Here is a 20,576-nt window from a genome sequence, read left to right as displayed (position 1 = left end):
ATTCAGTAATAAATTTTTGTCCTCAGTTAATGTACTAGTGTTGGAAACTCACTATAAGGTACTCACTCGCTGGTATTGATGCCTGAGTCTGTTAGCCAAGATGCACCCGGGAGTTCCCAACACTTGTTGAAGATGTGAAGCCCAGATTCATACTCCTTTACATATCTGGTGGGAGTGCTCACTTCTTTGACCTTTTTGGTGTAAAGTTGTAGAAACAGCTAATATTATTCTTAATGAGGTCCTCCCTCTCTGCCCCGGCTTCTGGCTATGGAACTGCTTACGTAGACCCCGCTCCCAGTTTAAAAAAACTTTATTCCGCCACATTCTTAGTGCCTCAAAGACTGTTATTCCTGTACAATGGAAGTCTGGTGTTGTTCCTAACATGACTGAGCACGTTTAGATCACTATGTGGCGATGGACACCCTAATTGCAACATCGGCAATAAAAAGGCAAGACTTTACGGCTATCTGGTATCCTTGGTTGGTCTACAAAGTATCTGATCATTATAAATCCATTCATTAGGGGGTTACTTTGATCTTGTCAACTACTTTTGGATGTGCTTAGGCATTCATTATGGTCTTGGTCTGGTGGGTGGAGAGACCTTTCGCTTCCTTCTTCTCCTCTCTTTCTCTTTTTAGTCTCTCTTTCTTTTTTCTTATTTCTTCTTCTAATTTTCACATGCTCTTCTTTACTTAACCAGTTGAAGCTGAAGTACTACGATTTGTTGTCTTTTGATCTGTTTCTAGTGTAAATGCGATATGGACTATTTCATACGGACGCAGATTTATGTACTCTTGATTTATTTGTTGCTACCCCTGCCACCATCATCCTTACCCTCCATCTATCCTACCATGTCCTCTTTCCGTCCCACTTCAGACAAGGAAGTCCACTCCCTCATCTTATCCTTCCCCCCCCTCAACCTGCCCGCTGGACTCCCTCCCCTCCCATCTTCTCCGCTACCCCTACCGGCATCTTTCCATCACCATTCAAACATTCTCTGGTCTCACCTATTCTCAGAAAAACCAACCTCGACCCTTCATTACTCAATAGCTACCGCCCCATCTCTCTTCTCCCATTCGCCTCCAAACTACTTGAACGACTGGTCTACAGCCATCTCACAAGCTACCTCTCTGACAACTCCATCCTTGATCCACTACAATCTGGCTTTCGCCCACTCCACTCCACCGAGACTGCCCTGGTGAAAGTCACGAATGACCTGCTTTCTGCCAAATCCAGGGGCCACTTCTCTCTGCTCATCCTTCTGGACCTCTCGGCTGCTTTTGACACCGTGGATCATCCTCTCCTCCTCCGCACCCTCCAAAACATTGGCCTCTCTAGCACTGTCCTTGGCTGGTTTACCTCTTACCTCACTAACCGCTCCTTCTCTGTGTCTGCCTCCGATACCACCTCATACCCTTCCATCCTTCCTGTTGGTATCCCTCAGGGTTCTGTCCTAGGCCCCCTTCTGTTTTCCCTGTACACCTCTTCCATGGGTGCGCTCATTAACTCCTTTGGCCTTCAATACCACCTCTATGCTGATGACACACAACTGTACCTCTCCTCTCCTGATTTGTCCTCCTTTTTTCTCTCTCAGGTTTCCAGCTGCCTCTCTGCCATCTCCTGCTGGATGTTTAAGCGCTCTCTGAAGCTCAACATGGACAAAACTGAACTCATTATCTTTACCCCAGCCAGAACAACACCCCCTACCAATATTTCTATGTTGACAACACCATCATCTCCCCTGTCCCCCAACTCCGCTGCTTGGGCGTCACTCTTGACTCCTCCCTCTCCTCTGCACCCCACATCCAAGCTCTGGTGCAATCCTGTCGGTTTCAGCAACGCAACATTGCTCGCATCAGGCCATTTCTCTCCGAGTGCAACTAAACTTATCATCCACTCACTGGTCGTCTCACGACTCGACTACTGCAATGTTCTCACTGGCCTCACTCGCTCCCATCTTGCTCCCCTCCAATCTGTCCTCAACTCCGCAGCTAGGCTTATCTTCCTCTCCCGCCGCTCCACATCTGCCACTCCCCTTCAACAAAATCTACACTGGTTTCCATTCCCCTACAGAATCCTCTCAAACTCCTCACCCTCACATACAAAGCCATCTCTAATTCCACTGCTCCCTACATCTCCAACCTCCTCTCCCTTCATATTCCCTCCCGCCCCCTACGATCGGCCAATGACCGTCACCCCTCCTCTGCCCTGGTCACTGCTTCCCATGCTCGAGTTCAAGATTTTGTCTCTGCTGCACCCCTTCAGTGGAACGTGCTCCCCCGCTCCATTAGACTCTCCCGACCTTGCAAAGCTTCAAACAGGCACTAAAAACCCACCTATTCATCAAAGCATACCCTTCCGATGCATAACCTAGTCCTGAGGCTGCTCCTCATCTCTGCTTTGCTTACATATTGCCATCAGGCTACCTCCCGATTGCTTGCACCTCATGTCATCTGTCTGTCGCCCCTTCCCACTAGATTGTTAGCTCTTCAGAGTAGGGCCCTCTTTCCTCTTGTTGTCAAAGCCCTCTTCTTGACACATTTCACTCGCAGCTCTCTCCTACTCAGCGACCATCTTTACACGCTTTTTCTCCTGCTGGCAAAGGCTCATCTCTATCTATGGCCACCAGCCCCAAGTAGTACGATGATTAATCCCTCGCTACTTACATCTTAGCTGTATTATGTTTTGAGAATTGTGGTGCTTTGTTACCTGTACTCTATTTTTGTTATTTATTTACTGTAATGCTAAGTTTTGTCTCCCTGTACTGTCCTTTGTACGGCGCTGCAAAACACTTGTGGCACCTTATTAATAAAATGGAATAATAATAATAATGATAATTACTATGATTTTACAACATTACTTTAGAAAAACTGCCTTCTTGAATTTGTATTATATGCTGTTCATATTTGTGAAAAATCTTTAATAAAATCTATTTGCAAAAAAAAAAAAAAAAAAAGAAAAAACAGTTAAAATCGCCCAGTGTGTACCCCCCATTAGAACATAGACACCAAAGCCACAACCAATCAGCTCCTGTCCTGGCTGTGTTTGAAAAATGACAGTTAGGAGCTGATTGGTGGGTACTTTATCTCTCTCCAATCACTCAGCAGGCTTTGCTAAATCTCCCCCTAAGTCCCTTTGCTAGAGAATGATTATTAGTGGGCATGATACATTTCTATGCAGTCTCCTGTGTATCTTGTCCTTTGGAGCTACGCTGATAAACCCTGGAACTGAAGGCCAAAAAGGTAATGTCACTTGTAGTGCCTGTCTTCAATTATGCTTCATTTATGACAGACAAGAAGTCTATGAGGATCATTTCTCGAAATTTATTTGCGTCTATTATCCCAAAAACACCTGTTTTCGGAGGTTAACTGCAAATATATAGTGTCACCTGCATGTATATAGGAGGGTCCACAGCAGACATCTCCGATACCTGCGCGATCCCTCCATTCCTGCTGGTTTCTAGGGGGGGATGCGATGCTGCAAAGCATTCCGGATACTGACCCCCGCAGCTACCTCCATCTGAAGATGGCCTATAGGCTACAAACAACATATGCAGCGGGTTCCCCCAGAACCCTCCCCAGAAATTGCTGCTGTGAATGTGCGGTCAATGGGACCGCACATGTGCTGTAGTCCCACTGTCACGCTGAGTACGTCGCAGGGATGTGTTCCTTTTCAGAGCCCCTGTCCCTATGGGCTCTCAATAATACATAGCACCAATACAATCATATATGCTAATATCGTGCCCAGATTGCAATGAATATGCTGTTAATGATAAATGGGCCCCTATATGAGAAAGCTAAAATTCTGCCATATTTCTTAGAAGTATCTGATGGACATCCCTGGAGATATACTGTATAATATTATACCCAAAAAGCTGTGTGCTGGCTTATCCTCCACTACACGGATTCTCCTTGCTCCTGCAGGGATGACCACTGCTTCAATATAGCCTGTTAAGAGAAGATTACTGTTAGTACAGGACAATATCTCAGGAACTGTGACAATGTTTAACAAAGATGACATATACAAAGTGTACTGAGCACGGTGCATGAGAACAGATGTAACCCCCGAGGGGGGAGGGGTGCAAGTTGTAATGCGTGAAAAGTGACTTTTCGTGACTGCGCCCATTACTTATGTCGGGTTTAGCCACTTTATGCAGCTAAAACCGACTACTATGGGTGTGATAACGGGGGACAATTACATAGCTCCCTGCGATCTCCCGTCACTTTAGACGAGAGATCGAGCACGGTTTATTAATTGAATACCGCCCATGGGGCTCAAGTAGAGTGCATACTAGGGCAATCTGCAGTGAATCGCTCTGCTCATACTCACAAGGTGAGTACAGAACATGCGCCATTGCAGACCTGACCATATGTGCCATTCATGGCCCGATACAACTGGAGAGGTGCAATGGGGGAGGTAAGGAGTAGTCTCTTTGCAGTCAAAGTGCAAAGGTGGCTCATGCAGAAATACTGTATGCATATACTCCTGAGCGCAAGTATAAATACACGCTGGAATAATAAACCAGGTGCATGTTCTGCAGATATGGAGTGGCGCTGCATACAGTCTTTAATACAGAATTTTTGCGCAAGGTGCACTTTGGCAGTAATTTACCCCAATTTTAAAAGCAAATCTACATTATACCCAAAATGAGCAAAGAGCAGGAATGTTTAACGACAGTTGCAGTGGATATTGCAGCATGTGATGGGTATTAGGAAGACAGGATAAGACGACAATTGTGAACAGCAGTAACTCCATCTTCTGTAGTCAGTGTATGCATGACGTGGATTCATTGTAAACAAAGAAACCCATTCTATTGTGTAAAACATCACAAATCTCCATTGAACAGCCATGCAAAACCCCCCAGTTTTCAGTAGATCTGTACACGAGAACAGGTCACGTTTTTGACAGTAAACACACAAGGAAGTCAATGTCAGACTGAGCAAACCCCCAGATCAGCACAATGTTGCTGTCGTGCCTGTGTTATACTCTGGCCAAGCTTGAACAAACACATGATATCACACGGACTTACTAAACATGCGTGTGAGCCGCTACACTGTAAACAGTCTGTGGATGTTGGGTTTGGCAGCGAGATGCTTACGTTGCTCTCATGCCAGACACTCTGACACTTCATCATCTGTCATTGTGAGGGATGACGTTGCAGGGCACCGGTCTCAGGAGTGCAGACTTTGCTATGCATGGACTCAGGAGGGATCCATGGTGAGGCCAGATCTTGGTTTACGCTCAGAATGACATCACACCAATATTTTTTTGACACAAACCTTGTACTCCCTGGTACTGGGGAGCACTGGGACTGCCACGAAAGGCCAAGCATGCACACACAACAACAGAGATCCCTGCAGAGGGCTCCCATTTACCCCTTAATCCACACGCTGAGAGATTGTTTATAAAAGTGTTTCTTTCATTTTACAACCAGATCTGACACACTGAGATGGTGAAATGATGTAATGCTGTCCGTTCCCTTGCAGAGCCCAGTTACTGAGACTGCACAGAGACAGACAGAAACTTAGCAGACGTATTCCTTTGTCAGCTTTGTATCTATGCGAGATTTTACATCTAAATAGGTTTGACTATAAGAAGAAAAAATGAAAAAGAAAGACCAAAGACTGATGAATGCAATCCTTAATGCCAAACGCTCAAGTATTATAAGGAGACATCTGTCCACTCGGGAAAATAACATTTCCTTTCTGTGAAGAAACACTTTGATAAACTGTTGTGTATCTAAGTAATACCAATAAGGACAGGACATTTGTTAACCCCTTCAGTGCTGACCAGCATGTGCTACAATATACCTCTAATAGACCCCAGTTTATGATCATCACACAATTACGTGGAAGACAAGATGAACAATAACAGCACTGCCCTGTCTCTTAAAGGGCAGAGGGTTATGGCAATATGTAAGTGTTTATCAGAAATGTCTCTGCATGAGGATATTACCCTGGCACTTCTCCAGGCCCCATACAATGAATCTGCCCTGCATGTGATTGCATGCTCTTTGCAACTGGGAGGTAAGCAATACAATATTTGAGATGGATATTATTATTGCCTTGTCACCTCATAATTAACCCCACATTTTTCCTGACATCTCTGATGCCTGTGAGTATTACTGGCCTCCTGATAACTCCACAAAAAAACAAAGGCAGCGGTACTGCCTGACTATTGCTATTGAGTTGTTCTAGACTTGCAGCAGTGAAGGGGTTAATCAACGTGCACAGGGGGGGGGGGGGGGGGGGGCAGTTTTGGCAAAGGAGGACATGGATCCCAAAGAAATAGCAACCAAACACCAAGCAAAGGTGCCAAACAGTGACTACACGGATCTTACATGTGAAACACTTGGGCACTGTCTTTGGCTTGGTCATGACACATGTGGAAACCTTCTTACAATTACTACTGTTGACTGAGGAACACAAACAAGTCATGAGGTGACAATGTAAACACGTAGACTTTCCCAAATGACAGTCATGTTTACTGGCACAGCTACTGGCTGGCTAAGCATCATGGGAAATGTCAAAGGTTGCCAAACCACATTCTAACATAACACCTTAAAACCCTACATGAAATATGTGCAGGTCAGATAGGACTATAGCATTATAACAATACAGACTACTAAGGCAAATTACAAGGGAAAGATTGAATCTTGCAATCTATCACAGTGAGCCATGCTAACCTGGCCAGGATTGTTTGAACACTAAATTAATTTCCATCAGCGTTATTGCTTTTCCTTCTGCTTATTTCATAACCTACCTATAAGGCTGGAGGAAGATTATAGGCCCTGATTCCGAGTTGATCGCTCGCTAGGTGCTTTTAGCAGCAATGCAAACGCTAGGCCACCGCCCTCAGGGAGTGTATCTTAGCTTAGCAGAAGTGCGATCGAAAGGTTAGCAGTTCTGCAACTAAAAAATTTCATGCAGTTTCAGAGTGGCTCAAGACCTACTCCTAGCTTGCGATGACTGCAATCTGTTTAGTTCCTGGTTTGACGTCATAAACACGCCCTGCGTTCGGCCAGCCACTCCCCCGTTTCTCCAGCCACTCCTGCGTTTTTACCTGGCATGCCTGCGTTTTTTAGCACACTCCCTGAAAACGCTGAGTTGCAGCCCAGAAACACCCACTTCCTGTCAAACAACGAACACTCGAGCAACTGAAAAGTGTTGCTCGAGCTTGTGTAAAACTACACAGTTTTGTGTGAAAGCACTTAGCGCATGCGCGCTGCGTACCATGCGCATGCGCATAAATGCCGCTTTTCCACCTGATCGCTGCACTGCGAAAATCGGCAGCGAGCGATCAACTCGGAATGAGGGCCATAGTGCAGTTGAGGAAGTTACACAGCCTGGAATGAGGGAGACAGAGGTAATTGCCTATGGCTTTTTTTGTTCTGTTTGGGGGGTGGATAAAAGAAATTTTTTTTAGGATTTTTAACTACCTATTCTTGTAGTCTATAAGGGATATTGGGGACAGATTAGTACAATGGGTATAGACGGGTCGAAAGGAGCCAGTGCACTATACATTTCTTCAACTGGGTGTGCTGGCTCATCCCCTCTATGCCTCCTCCTACAGCTCAGTTATAGGTAAAACAGTGCCGAAGGAGAATGACATACTTGAGAGAAGGAACATAACAACAAAAAATAAGATTTTACTCACCGGTAAATCTATTTCTCATAGTCCGTAGTGGATGCTGGGGACTCCGTAAGGACCATGGGGAATAGCGGCTCCGCAGGAGACTGGGCACAGCTAAGAAAGATTTAGGACTACCTGGTGTACACTGGCTTCTCCCACTATGACCCTCCTCCAGACCTCAGTTAGGATACTGTGCCCGGAAGAGCTGACACAATAAGGAAGGATTTTGAATCCCGGGTAAGACTCATACCAGCCACACCAATCACACCGTATAACTCGTGATATTATACCCAGTTAACAGTATGAACATAACAGAGCCTCTCAACAGATGGCTCAACAATAACCCTTTTAGGTAACAATAACTATATACAAGTATTGCAGACAGTCCGCACTTGGGACGGGCGCCCAGCATCCACTACGGACTATGAGAAATAGATTTACCGGTGAGTAAAATCTTATTTTCTCTGACGTCCTAGTGGATGCTGGGGACTCCATAAGGACCATGGGGATTATACCAAAGCTCCCAAACGGGCGGGAGAGTGCGGATGACTCTGCAGCACCGAATGAGAGAACTCAAGGTCCTCCTCAGCCAGGGTATCAAATTTGTAGAATTTTGCAAACGTGTTTGCCCCTGACCAAGTAGCAGCTCGGCAAAGTTGTAAAGCCGAGACCCCTCGGGCAGCCGCCCAAGAAAAGCCCACCTTCCTCGTGGAATGGGCTTTTACCGATTTAGGCTGCGGCAGGCCAGCCGCAGAATGCGCAAGCTGAATTGTGCTACAAATCCAGCGAGCAATAGTCTGCTTCGAAGCAGGAGCACCCAGCTTGTTGGGTGCATACAGGATAAATAGCGAGTCAGTCTTTCTGACTCCAGCCGTCCTGGAAACATAAATTTTCAAGGCCCTGACTACGTCCAGTAACTTGGAGTCCTCCAAGTCCCTAGTAGCCGCAGGTACCACGATAGGTTGGTTCAAGTGAAAAGCTGATACCACCTTAGGAAGAAACTGGGGACGAGTCCTCAATTCTGCCCTATCCATATGGAAAATCAAATAGGGGCTTTTACATGATAAAGCCGCCAATTCCGACACACGCCTAGCCGAAGCCAAGGCCAAAAGCATGACCACTTTCCACGTGAGATATTTTAAATCCACGGTTTTAAGTGGCTCAAACCAATGAGACTTTAGGAAACCCAACACCACGTTGAGGTCCCACGGTGCCACTGGAGGCACAAAAGGAGGCTGAATATGGAGCACTCCCTTGACAAATGTCTGAACTTCAGGTAGTGAAGCCAGTTCTTTTTGGAAGAAAATCGACAGAGCCGAAATCTGGACCTTAATGGAACCCAGTTTTAGGCCCATAGTCACCCCTGACTGTAGGAAGTGCAAAAATCGACCCAGCTGAATTCCTCCGTTGGGGCCTTCTTGGCCTCACACCACGCAACATATTTTTGCCATATGCGGTGATAATGGTTTGCGGTTACTTCTTTCCTAGCTTTAATCAGCGTAGGAATGACTTCCTCCGGAATGCCCTTTTCCTTCAGGATCCGATGTTCAACCGCCATGCCGTCAAACGCAGCCGCGGTAAGTCTTGGAACAGACAGGGCCCCTGCAGAAGCAGGTCTTGTCTGAGCGGTAGAGGCCATGGGTCCTCTGAGATCATTTCTTGAAGTTCCGGGTACCAAGCTCTTCTTGGCCAATCCGGAACAATGAGTATAGTTCTTACTCCTCTTCTCCGTATTATCCTCAGTACCTTGAGTATGAGAGGAAGAGGAGGGAACACATAAACCGACCGGTACACCCACGGTGTCACTAGAGCGTCCACAGCTATCGCCTGCGGGTCTCTTGACCTGGCGCAATACTTTTGTAGCTTTTTGTTTAGGCGGGAAGCCATCATGTCCACCTGTGGCCTTTCCCAACGGTTTACAATCATTTGGAAGACTTCTGGATGAAGTCCCCACTCTCCCGGGTGGAGGTCGTGCCTGCTGAGGAAGTCTGCTTCCCAGTTGTCCACTCCCGGAATGAACACTGCTGACAGTGCTAACACGTGATTTTCCGCCCATCGGAGAATCCTTGTGGCTTCTGCCATCGCCGTCCTGCGTCTTGTGCCGCCCTGTCGGTATACATGGGCGACTGCTGTGATGTTGTCTGACTGGATCAGAACCGGCTGGTTTTGAAGCAGGGGCTTTGCCTGACTTAGGGCATTGTAAATGGCCCTTAGTTCCAGAACATTTATGTGTAGGGAAGTCTCCTGACTTGACCAAAGTCCTTGGAAGTTTCTTCCCCGTGTGACTGCCCCCCAGCCTCGAAGGCTGGCATCCGTGGTCACCAGGACCCAGTCCTGTATGCCGAATCTGTGGCCCTCTTTGAGATGAGCACTCTGCAGCCACCACAGCAGAGACACCCTGGTCCTTGGAGACAGGGTTATCAACCGATGCATTTGAAGATGCGATCCGGACCACTGGTCCAACAGGTCCCACTGAAAAGTTCTGTCATGGAACCTGCCGAATGGAATTGCTTCGTAGGAAGCTACCATTTTTCCCAGGACTCGCGTGCAGTGATGCACCGACACCTGTTTCGGTTTCAGGAGGCCTCTGACTAGAGATGACAGCTCCTTGGCTTTCTCCTCTGGGAGAAACACTCATTTCTGGACTATGTCCAGAATCATCCCCAGGAACAGTAGACGGATCGCAGGAACCATCTGTGACTTTGGAATATTCAGAATCCAACCGTGCTGGTGTAGCACCTCCTGAGATAGCGCTACGCCGACCAACAACTGCTCTCTGGACCTCGCCTTTATCAGGAGATCGTCCAAGTATGGGATAATTAAAACTCCCTTTTTTCGAAGGAGTATCATCATTTCGGCCATTACCTTGGTAAATACCCTCGGTGCCGTGGACAGGCCGAACGCCAACGTCTGGAATTGGTAATGACAATCCTGTACCACAAATCTGAGGTACTCCCGGTGAGGATGGTAAATGGGGACATGCAGGTAAGCATCCTTGATGTCCAGAGATACCATGTAATCCCCCCTCTTCCAGGCTTGCAATAACCGCCCTGAGCGATTCCATCTTGAACTTGAATTTTTTTATATATGTGTTCAAGGATTTTAAATTTAAAATGGGTCTCACCGAACCGTCCGGTTTCGGTACCACAAACATTGTGGAATAGTAACCCCGTCCTTGTTGAAGTAGGGGCACCTTGATTATCACCTGCTGGGAATACAGCTTGTGAATTGCCTCTATCACAGCCTCCCTGTCTGAGGGAGTCGTTGGCAAGGCAGATTTGAGGAAACGGCGGGGGGGAAATGTCTCGAATTCCAGCCTGTACCCCTGAGATAGCACTTGAAGGATCCAGGGATTTACTTGTGAGCGAGCCCACTGATTGCTGAAGTTTTTGAGACGGGCCCCCACCGTACCTGGCTCCGCCTGTGGAGCCCCAGCGTCATGCGGCGGACTTAGCAGAAGAAGCGGGGGAGGACTTTTGTTCCTGGGAACTGGCTGTATGCTGCAGCATTTTCCCCCTACCTCTGCCTCTGGGCAGAAAGGACGCGCCTCTACCCCGCTTGTTCTTTTGGGGACGAAAGGACTGTACCTGATAATACGGTGCTTTCTTTGGTTGTGAGGGGACATGTGGTAAAAATGCTGACTTCCCAGCTGTTGCTGTGGAAACTAGGTCCGAAAGACCATCCCCGAACAACTCCTCACCCTTATAAGGCAAAACTTCCATGTGCCTTTTAGAATCTGCATCACCTGTCCACTGCCGAGTCCATAAACCTCTCCTGGCAGAAATGGACAGTGCACTTATTTTTGATGCCAGCCGGCAAATATCCCTCTGTGCATCTCTCATGTATAAGACAGCGTCTTTAATATGCTCTATGTTTAGCAATATAGTGTCCTTGTCTAGGGTGTCAATGTTTTCCGACAGGGAATCCGACCACGCAGCTGCAGCACTGCACATCCATGCTGAAGCAATAGCTGGTCTCAGTATAATACCAGTGTGCGTATAAATAGAAAGCAGGAGCATCTCCTGAAGGCTATCAGCAGGTTCCTTTAGGGCGGCCGTATCCGGAGACGGTAGTGCCACCTTTTTTGATAAGCGTGTAAGTGCTTTATCCACCCTAGGGGGTGTTTCCCAGCATGACCTATCCTCTGGCGGGAAAGGGTACGCCATTAGTAACTTTTTAGAAATTACTAATTTTTTATTGGGGGAAGCCCACGCTACTTCACACACTTCATTTAATTCTTCAGAAGGGGGAAAAAAATAAGAATTTACTTACCGATAATGCTATTTCTCATAGTCCGTAGTGGATGCTGGGGACTCCGTAAGGACCATGGGGATAGCGGCTCCGCAGGAGACTGGGCACATCTAAAGAAAGCTTTAGGACTATCTGGTGTGCACTGGCTCCTCCCCCTATGACCCTCCTCCAAGCCTCAGTTAGGATACTGTGCCCGGACGAGCGTACACAATAAGGAAGGATTTTGAATCCCGGGTAAGACTCATACCAGCCACACCAATCACACCGTATAACCTGTGATCTGAACCCAGTTAACAGCATGATAACAGAGGAGCCTCTGAAAGATGGCTCACAACAATAATAACCCGATTTTTGTAACAATAACTATGTACAAGTATTGCAGACAATCCGCACTTGGGATGGGCGCCCAGCATCCACTACGGACTATGAGAAATAGAATTATCGGTAAGTAAATTCTTATTTTCTCTAACGTCCTAAGTGGATGCTGGGGACTCCGTAAGGACCATGGGGATTATACCAAAGCTCCCAAACGGGCGGGAGAGTGCGGATGACTCTGCAGCACCAAATGAGAGAACTCCCGGTCCTCCTCAGCCAGGATATCAATTTTGTAGAATTTTACAAACGTATTTGCTCCTGACCAAGTAGCTGCTCGGCAAAGTTGTAAAGCCGAGACCCCTCGGGCAGCCGCCCAAGATGAGCCCACCTTCCTTGTGGAGTGGGCATTTACAGATCTTTGGCTGTGGCAGGCCTGCCACAGAATGTGCAAGCTGAATTGTCCTGCAAATCCAACGAGCAATAGTCTGCTTAGAAGCAGGAGCACCCAGCTATGTTGGGTGCATACAGGATAAACAGCGAGTCAGATTTCCTGACTCCAGCCGTCCTGGAAACATATATTTTCAGGGCCCTGACAACGTCTAGCAACTTGGAGTCCTCCAAGTCCCTAGTAGCCGCAGGCACCACAAATAAGTTGGTTCAGGTGAAACGCTGAAACCACCTTAGGGAGAAACTGAGGACGAGTCCTCAATTCCGCCCTGTCCGAATGGAAAATCAGATAAGGGCTTTTCCAGGATAAAACCGCCAATTCTGACACGCTCCTGGCCCAGGCCAGGGCCAACAGCATGACCACTTTCCATGTGAGATATTTTAACTCCACAGATTTAAGTGGTTCAAACCAATGTGACTTTTGGAACCCAAAACTACATTGAGATCCCAAAGTGCCACTGGAGGCACAAAAGGAGGCTGTATATGCAGTACCCCTTTTACAAACGTCTGAACTTCAGGGACTGAAGCTAGTTCTTTTTGGAAGAAAATTGACAGGGCCGAAATTTGAACCTTAATGGACCCCAATTTCAGGCCCATAGACACTCCTGTTTGCAGGAAATGTAGGAATCGACCCAGTTGAATTTCCTCCGTCGGGCCTTACTGGCCTCGCACCACGCAACATATTTTCGCCAATTGCGGTGATAATGTTTTTGCGGTTACATCCTTCCTGGCTTTGATCAGGATAGGGATGACTTCATCCGGAATGCCTTTTTTTTTTTTTTTCCCTTCAAGATCCGGCGTTCAACCGCCATGCCGTCAAACGCAGCCGCGGTAAGTCTTGGAACAGACAGGGTCCTTGCTGGAGCAGGTCCCTTCTTAGAGGTAGAGGCCACGGATCCTCCGTGAGCATCTCTTGAAGTTCCGGTTACCAAGTCCTTCTTGGCCAATCCGGAACCACGAATATATTGCTTACTCCTCTCCATGTTATCAATCTCAGTACCTTGGGTATGAGAGGCAGAGGAGGGAACACATACCCTGACTGGTACACCCACGGTGTTACCAGAGCGTCTACAGCTTATTGCCTGAGGGTCCCTGGACCTGGCGCAATGCCTGTCGAGTTTTTAATCATGTGGAAGACTTCTGGGTGAAGTCCCCACTCTCCCGGGTGGAGGTCGTGCTGAGGAAGTCTGCTTCCCAGATGTCCACTCCCGGAATGAATACTGCTGACAGTGCTATCACATGATTTTCCACCCAGCGAAGAATCCTTGCAGCTTCTGCCATTGCCCTCCTGCTTCTTGTGCCACCCTGTCTGTTTACGTGGGTGACTGCCGTGATGTTGTCCGACTGGATCAACACCGGCTGACCTTGAAGCAGAGGTCTTGCTAAGCTTAGAGCATTGTAAATGTCCCTTAGCTTCAGGATGTTTATGTGAAGTGATGTCTCCAGGCTTGACCATAAGCCCTGGATATTCCTTCCCTGTGTGACTGCTCCCCAGCCTCGCAGGCTGGCATCCGTGGTCACCAGGACCCAGTCCTGAATGCCTAATCTGCGGCCCTCTAGAAGATGAGCACTCTGCAACCACCACAGGAGGGACACCCTTGTCCTTGGTGACAGGGTTATCCGCTGATGCATCTGAAGATGCGACCCGGACCATTTGTCCAGCAGGTCCCACTGGAAAGTTCTTGCGTGGAATCTGCCGAATGGGATTGCTTCGTAGGAAGCCACCATTTTACCCAGAACCCTTGTGCATTGATGCACTGAGACTTGGCTCGGTTTTAGGAGGTTCCTGACTAGCTCGGATAACTCCCTGGCTTTCTCCTCCGGGAGAAACACCTTTTTCTGGACTGTGTCCAGGATCGTCCCTAGGAACAGAAGACACGTCGTCGGAACCAGCTGCGATTTTGGAATATTGAGAATCCAATCGTGCTGCCGCAACACTACCTGAGATAGTGCTACACCGACCTCCAACTGTTCCCTGGATCTTACCCTTATCAGGGAATTGTCCAAGTAAGGGATAACTAAACTTCCCTTCCTTCGAAGGAATATCATCATTTCGGCCATTACCTTGGTAAAGACCCGGGGTGCCGTGGACCATCCATACGGCAGCGTCTGAACTGATAGTGACAGTTCTGTACCATAAACCTGAGGTACCCTTGGTGAGAAGGGTAAATTTTGACATGAAGGTAAGCATCCTTGATGTCCCGAGACATCATGTAGTCCCCTTCTTCCAGGTTCGCAATCACTGCTCTGAGTGACTCAATCTTGAATTTGAACCTCTGTACGTAAGTGTTCAAAGATTTTAGATTTAGAATCGGTCTCACCGAGCCGTCCGGCTTCGGTACCACAACAGTGTGGAATAATACCCCGTTCCCTGTTGCAGGAGGGGTATCTTGATTATCACCTGCTGGGAATACAGCTTGTGAATGGCTTCCAAAACTGTCTCCCTGTCAGAAGGAGACATCGGTAAAGCCGACTTTAGGAAACGGCGAGGGGGAGACGTCTCGAATTCTAATTTGTACCCCTGAGATATCACCTGAAGGATCCAGGGGTCTACTTGCGAGTGAGCCCACTGCGCGCTGAAATTCATTGAGACGGGCCCCCCACCGTGCCTGATTCTGCTTGTAAAGCCCCAGCGTATACTGAGGGCTTGGCAGAGGCGGGAGAGGGTTTCTGTTCCTGGGAACTGGCTGATTTCTGCAGCCTTTTTCCTCTCCCTCTGTCACGGGGCAGAAATGAGGAACCTTTTGCCCGCTTGTCCACGAAAAGACTGCACCTGATAATACGGCGTCTTCTCATGTTGAGAGGCGACCTGGGGTACAAACGTGGATTTCCCAGCTGTTGCCGTGGCCACTAGGTCTGAAAGACCGACCCCAAATAACTCCTCCCCTTAATAAAGCAATACTTCCAAATGCCGTTTGGAATACGCATCACCTGACCACTGACGTGTCCATAACCCTCTACTGGTAGAAATGGACAACGCACTTAGACTTGATGCCAGTCGGCAAATATTCCGCTGTGCATCACGCATATATAGAAATGCATCTTTTAAATGCTCTATAGGCAAAAATATACTGTCCCTATCTAGGGTATCAATATTTTCAGTCAGGGAATCCGACCACGCCAACCCAGCACTGCACATCCAGGCTAAGGCGATTGCTGGTCGCAGTATAACACCAGTATGTGTGTAAATACCTTTTAGGATACCCTCCTGCTTTCTATCAGCAGGATCCTTAAGGGCGGCCATCTCAGGCGAGGGTAGAGCCCTTACAAGCGTGTGAGTACTTTATCCACCCTAGGGGGTGTTTCCCAACGCACCCTAACCTCTGGCGGGAAAGGATATAATGCCAATAACATTTTAGAAATTATCAGTTGTTATCGGGGGAAACCCACGCATCATCACACACCTCATTTAATTTATCAGATTCAGGAAAACTACAGGTAGTTTTTCCTCACCGAACATAATACCCCTTTTTGGTGGTACTCGTATTATCAGAAATGTGTAAAACATTTTTCATTGCCTCAATCATGTAACGTGTGGCCCTACTGGAAGTCACATTTGTCTCTTCACCGTCGACACTGGAGTCAGTATCCGTGTCGGCGTCTATATCTGCCATCTGAGGTAACGGGCGCTTTAGAGCCCCTGACGGCCTATGAGACGTCTGGACAGGCACAAGCTGAGTAGCCGGCTGTCTCATGTCAACCACTGTCTTTTATACAGAGCTGACACTGTCACGTAATTTCTTCCAACAGTTCATCCACTCAGGTGTCGACCCCCTAGGGGGTGACATCACTATTACAGGCAATCTGCTCCGTCTCCACATTATTTTTTTCCTCATACATGTCGACACAAAAGTACCGACATACAGCACACACACAGGGAATGCTCTGATAGAGGACAGGACCCCACTAGCCCTTTGGGGAGACAGAGGGAGAGTTTGCCAGCACACACCAGAGCGCTATATATATACAGGGATAACCTTATATAAGTGTTTTTCCCCTTATAGCTGCTGTATAGTTAATACTGCGCATAATTAGTGCCCCCCTCTCTTTTTTAACCCTTTCTGTAGTGTAGTGACTGCAGGGGAGAGCCAGGGAGCTTCCCTCCAACGGAGCTGTGAGGGAAAATGGCGCCAGTGTGCTGAGGAGATAGGCTCCGCCCCCTTATCGGCGGCCTTATCACCCGTTTTTCTATGTATTCTGGCAGGGGTTAAATGCATCCATATAGCCCAGGAGCTATATGTGATGCATTTTTTTGCCATCCAAGGTGTTTTTATTGCGTCCCAGGGCGCCCCCCCCCCAGCGCCCTGCACCCTCAGTGACCGAAGTGTGAAGTGTGCTGAGAGCAATGGCGCACAGCTGCAGTGCTGTGCGCTACCTTGTTGAAGACAGGACGTCTTCTGCCGCCGATTTTCCGGACCTCTTCTGCCTTCTGGCTCTGTAAGGGGGCCGGCGGCGCGGCTCTGGGACCCATCCAAGCTGGGCCTGTGATCGTCCCTCTGGAGCTAATGTCCAGTAGCCTAAGAAGCCCAATCCACTCTGCACGCAGGTGAGTTCGCTTCTTCTCCCCTTCGTCCCTCGATGCAGTGAGCCTGTTGCCAGCAGGTCTCACTGAAAATAAAAAACCTAAACTAAAACTTTCACTAAGAAGCTCAGGAGAGCCCCTAGTGTGCACCCTTCTCGTTCGGGCACAGAGATCTAACTGAGGCTTGGAGGAGGGTCATAGGGGGAGCCAGTGCACACCAGATAGTCCTAAAGCTTTCTTTAGATGTGCCCAGTCTCCTGTGGAGCCGCTATCCCCATGGTCCTTACGGAGTCCCCAGCATCCACTTAGGACGTTAGAGAAACTACTGGTAGTTTTTTCTCCCCAAACATAATACCCTTTTTAGTGGTACCTGGGGTCACATCAGAAATGTGTAAAACATTTTTCATTTCCTTAATCATATAACGAGTGGCCCTATTGGACATTACATTAGTCTCTTCGTCGTCGACACTGGTATCAGTATCCGTGTCGACATCTGTGTCTGCCATCTGAGGTAGCGGGCGTTTTAGAGCCCCTGATGGCTTTTGAGACGTCTGGGCAGGCACAGGCTGAGAAGCCGGCTGCCCCGCATTTGGCATGTCGTCAAATTTTTTATGTAAGGAGTCGACACTTTCACGTAATTCCTTCCACAAGTCCATCCACTCAGGTGTCTGCCCCGCAGGGGGTGACAACACATTTATAGGCACCTGCTCCTCCTCCACATAAGCCTCCTCATCAAACATGTCGACACAGCCGTACCGACACACCGCGCACACACACAGGGAATGCTCTGACAGAAGACAGGACCCCACAAAGCCCTTTGGGGAGACAGAGAGAGAGTATGCCAGCACACACCAGAGCGCTATATAATACAGGGATTAACTAAATTATATTCCCTTATAGCTGCTATATGTATATTGCGCCTAAATTTAGTGCCCCCCCCTCTCTTTTTTACCCTTTCTGTAGTGTAGACTGCAGGGGAGAGCCAGGGAGCTTCCTTCCAGTGGAGCTGTGAGGGAGAAATGGCGCCAGTGTGCTGAGGGAGATAGCTCCGCCCCTTTTTCGGCGGACTTTTCTCCCGCTTTTTAATGGATTCTGGCAGGGGTATTTATCACATATATAGCCTCTGGGGCTATATATTGTGATATATTTGCCAGCCAAGGTGTTTTTATTGCTGCTCAGGGCGCCCCCCCCAGCGCCCTGCACCCTCAGTGACCGGAGTGTGAAGTGTGTATGAGGAGCAATGGCACACAGCTGCAGTGCTGTGCGCTACCTTGGTGAAGACTGATGTCTTCTGCCGCCGATTTTCCGGACTCTTCTTGCTTCTGGCTCTGTAAGGGGGCCGGCGGCGCGGCTCTGGGACCGAACATCAATGGCCGGTTCCATGCGGTCGATCCCTCTGGAGCTAATGGTGTCCAGTAGCCTAAGAAGCCCAAGCTACCACCAGTTAGGTAGGTTCGCTTCTTCTCCCCTTAGTCCCTCGCTGCAGTGAGTCTGTTGCCAGCAGATCTCACTGTAAAAATAAGAACTTACTTACCGATAATTCTATTTCTCGTAGTCCGTAGTGGATGCTGGGAACTCCGTAAGGACCATGGGGAATAGCGGCTCCGCAGGAGACAGGGCACATCTAAAGAAAGCTTTAGGATCACCTGGTGTGCACTGGCTCCTCCCCCTATGACCCTCCTCCAAGCCTCAGTTAGGATACTGTGCCCGGACGAGCGTACACAATAAGGAAGGATTTTGAATCCCGGGTAAGACTCATACCAGCCACACCAATCACACTGTACAACTTGTGATCTGAACCCAGTTAACAGCATGATAATAGAGAAACCTCTATAAAAGTTGGCTCACTACAACAATAACCCGAATTTTTTTGGTAACAATAATTATGTACCAGTATTGCAGACAATCCGCACTTGGGATGGGCGCCCAGCATCCACTACGGACTACGAGAAATAGAATTATCGGTAAGTAAATTCTTATTTTCTCTGACGTCCTAGTGGATGCTGGGAACTCCGTAAGGACCATGGGGATTATACCAAAGCTCCCAAACGGGCGGGAGAGTGCGGATGACTCTGCAGCACCGAATGAGAGAACTCCAGGTCCTCCTCAGCCAGGGTATCAAATTTGTAGAAGTTTACAAACGTATTTGCTCCTGACGAAGTAACTGCTCGGCAAAGTTGTAAAGCCGAGACCCCTCGGGCAGCTGCCCAAGATGAGCCCACCTTCCTTGTGGAGTGGGCATGTTAAGATTTTTGGCTGTGGCAGGCCTGCCACAGAACGTGCAAGCTGAATTGTACTACAAATCCAACGAGCAATCGTCTGCTTAGAAGCAGGAGCACCCAGTTTGTTGGATGCATACAGGATAAACAGCGAGTCAGATTTTCTGACTCCAGCCGTCCTGGAAACATATTTTCAGGGCCCTGACCACGTCAAGCAACTTGGAATCCTCCAAGTCCTTAGTAGCCGCAGGTACCACAATAGGTTGCTTCATGTGGAATGCAGAAACCACCTTAGGTAGAAATTGAGGACAAGTCCTCAATTCTGCCCTGTCAGAATGAAATATTAAATAAGGGCTTTTATATGATAAAGCCGCCAGTTCTGACACACGCCTGGCTGAAGCCAGGGCTAACAGCATCGTCACCTTCCATGTGAGATATTTTAAGTCCACAGTGGTGAGTAGTTCAAACCAATGTGACTTTAGGAAACTCAACACAACATTGAGATCCCAAGGTGCCACTGGAGGCACAAAAGGAGGCTGTATATGCAGTACCCCTTTTACAAATGTCTGAACTTCAGGCACTGAAGCCAGTTCCTTTTGGAAGAAAATCGACAGGGCCGAAATTTGAACCTTAATGGGCCCTAATCTTAGGCCCATAGACAGTCCTGTTTGCAGGAAATGGAGGAAACGACCCAGTTGAAATTCCTCTGTAGGGGCCTTCTTGGCCTCCCACCACGCAACATATTTTCGCCAAATGCGGTGATAATGTTTTGCGGTTACGTCCTTCCTGGCCTTGACCAGGGTAGGGATGACTTCATCTGGAATGCCTTTTTCCTTCAGGATCCGGCGTTCAACCGCCAAGCCGTCAAACGCAGCCGCGGTAAGTCTTGGAACAGACAAGGCCCCTGCTGGAGCAGGTCCTTTCTTAGAGGTAGAGGCCACGGTTCGTCCGTGAGCATCTCTTGAAGTTCCGGATACCAAGTCCTTCTTGGCCAATCCGGAACCACGAGTATAGTTCTTACTCCTCTCCTTCTTATGATTCTCAGTACTTTTGGTATGAGAGGCAGAGGAGGGAACACATACACTGACTGGTACACCCACGGTGTTACCAGAGCGTCCACCGCTATTGCCTGAGGGTCCCCTGACCTGGCGCAATATCTGTCTAGTTTTTTGTTTAGACGGGACGCCATT

At 48.2% G+C, this 20,576-nt stretch overlaps 1 protein-coding gene across 4 annotated transcripts in view; it reads right to left on the bottom strand.

Moving 5' to 3' along the window:
• ADAMTS17 (ADAM metallopeptidase with thrombospondin type 1 motif 17) overlaps nt 1-20,576 on the bottom strand; it is a 547,181-nt gene that overhangs the window by 94,833 nt on the left and 431,772 nt on the right. For 3 of the 4 annotated variants that reach the window (XM_063925679.1, XM_063925677.1, XM_063925680.1), the window contains exons 16-17: nt 6,341-6,415; nt 3,867-3,947 (exon numbers count right to left, since the gene is read on the bottom strand). In XM_063925679.1, the coding sequence (XP_063781749.1) occupies nt 3,867-3,947; nt 6,341-6,415 (156 nt within the window). The remainder of the gene's footprint in view (nt 1-3,866; nt 3,948-6,340; nt 6,416-20,576) is intronic. The other variant, XM_063925678.1, reaches the window with a different exon arrangement.

This window comes from Pseudophryne corroboree, chromosome 6, assembly GCF_028390025.1.
Source record: "Pseudophryne corroboree isolate aPseCor3 chromosome 6, aPseCor3.hap2, whole genome shotgun sequence".
Taxonomy (NCBI): Eukaryota; Metazoa; Chordata; class Amphibia; order Anura; family Myobatrachidae; genus Pseudophryne; species Pseudophryne corroboree.
The sequence above is the reverse complement of the archived record's forward strand: the minus strand, read 5'-3'. Positions and strand labels throughout refer to the sequence as shown.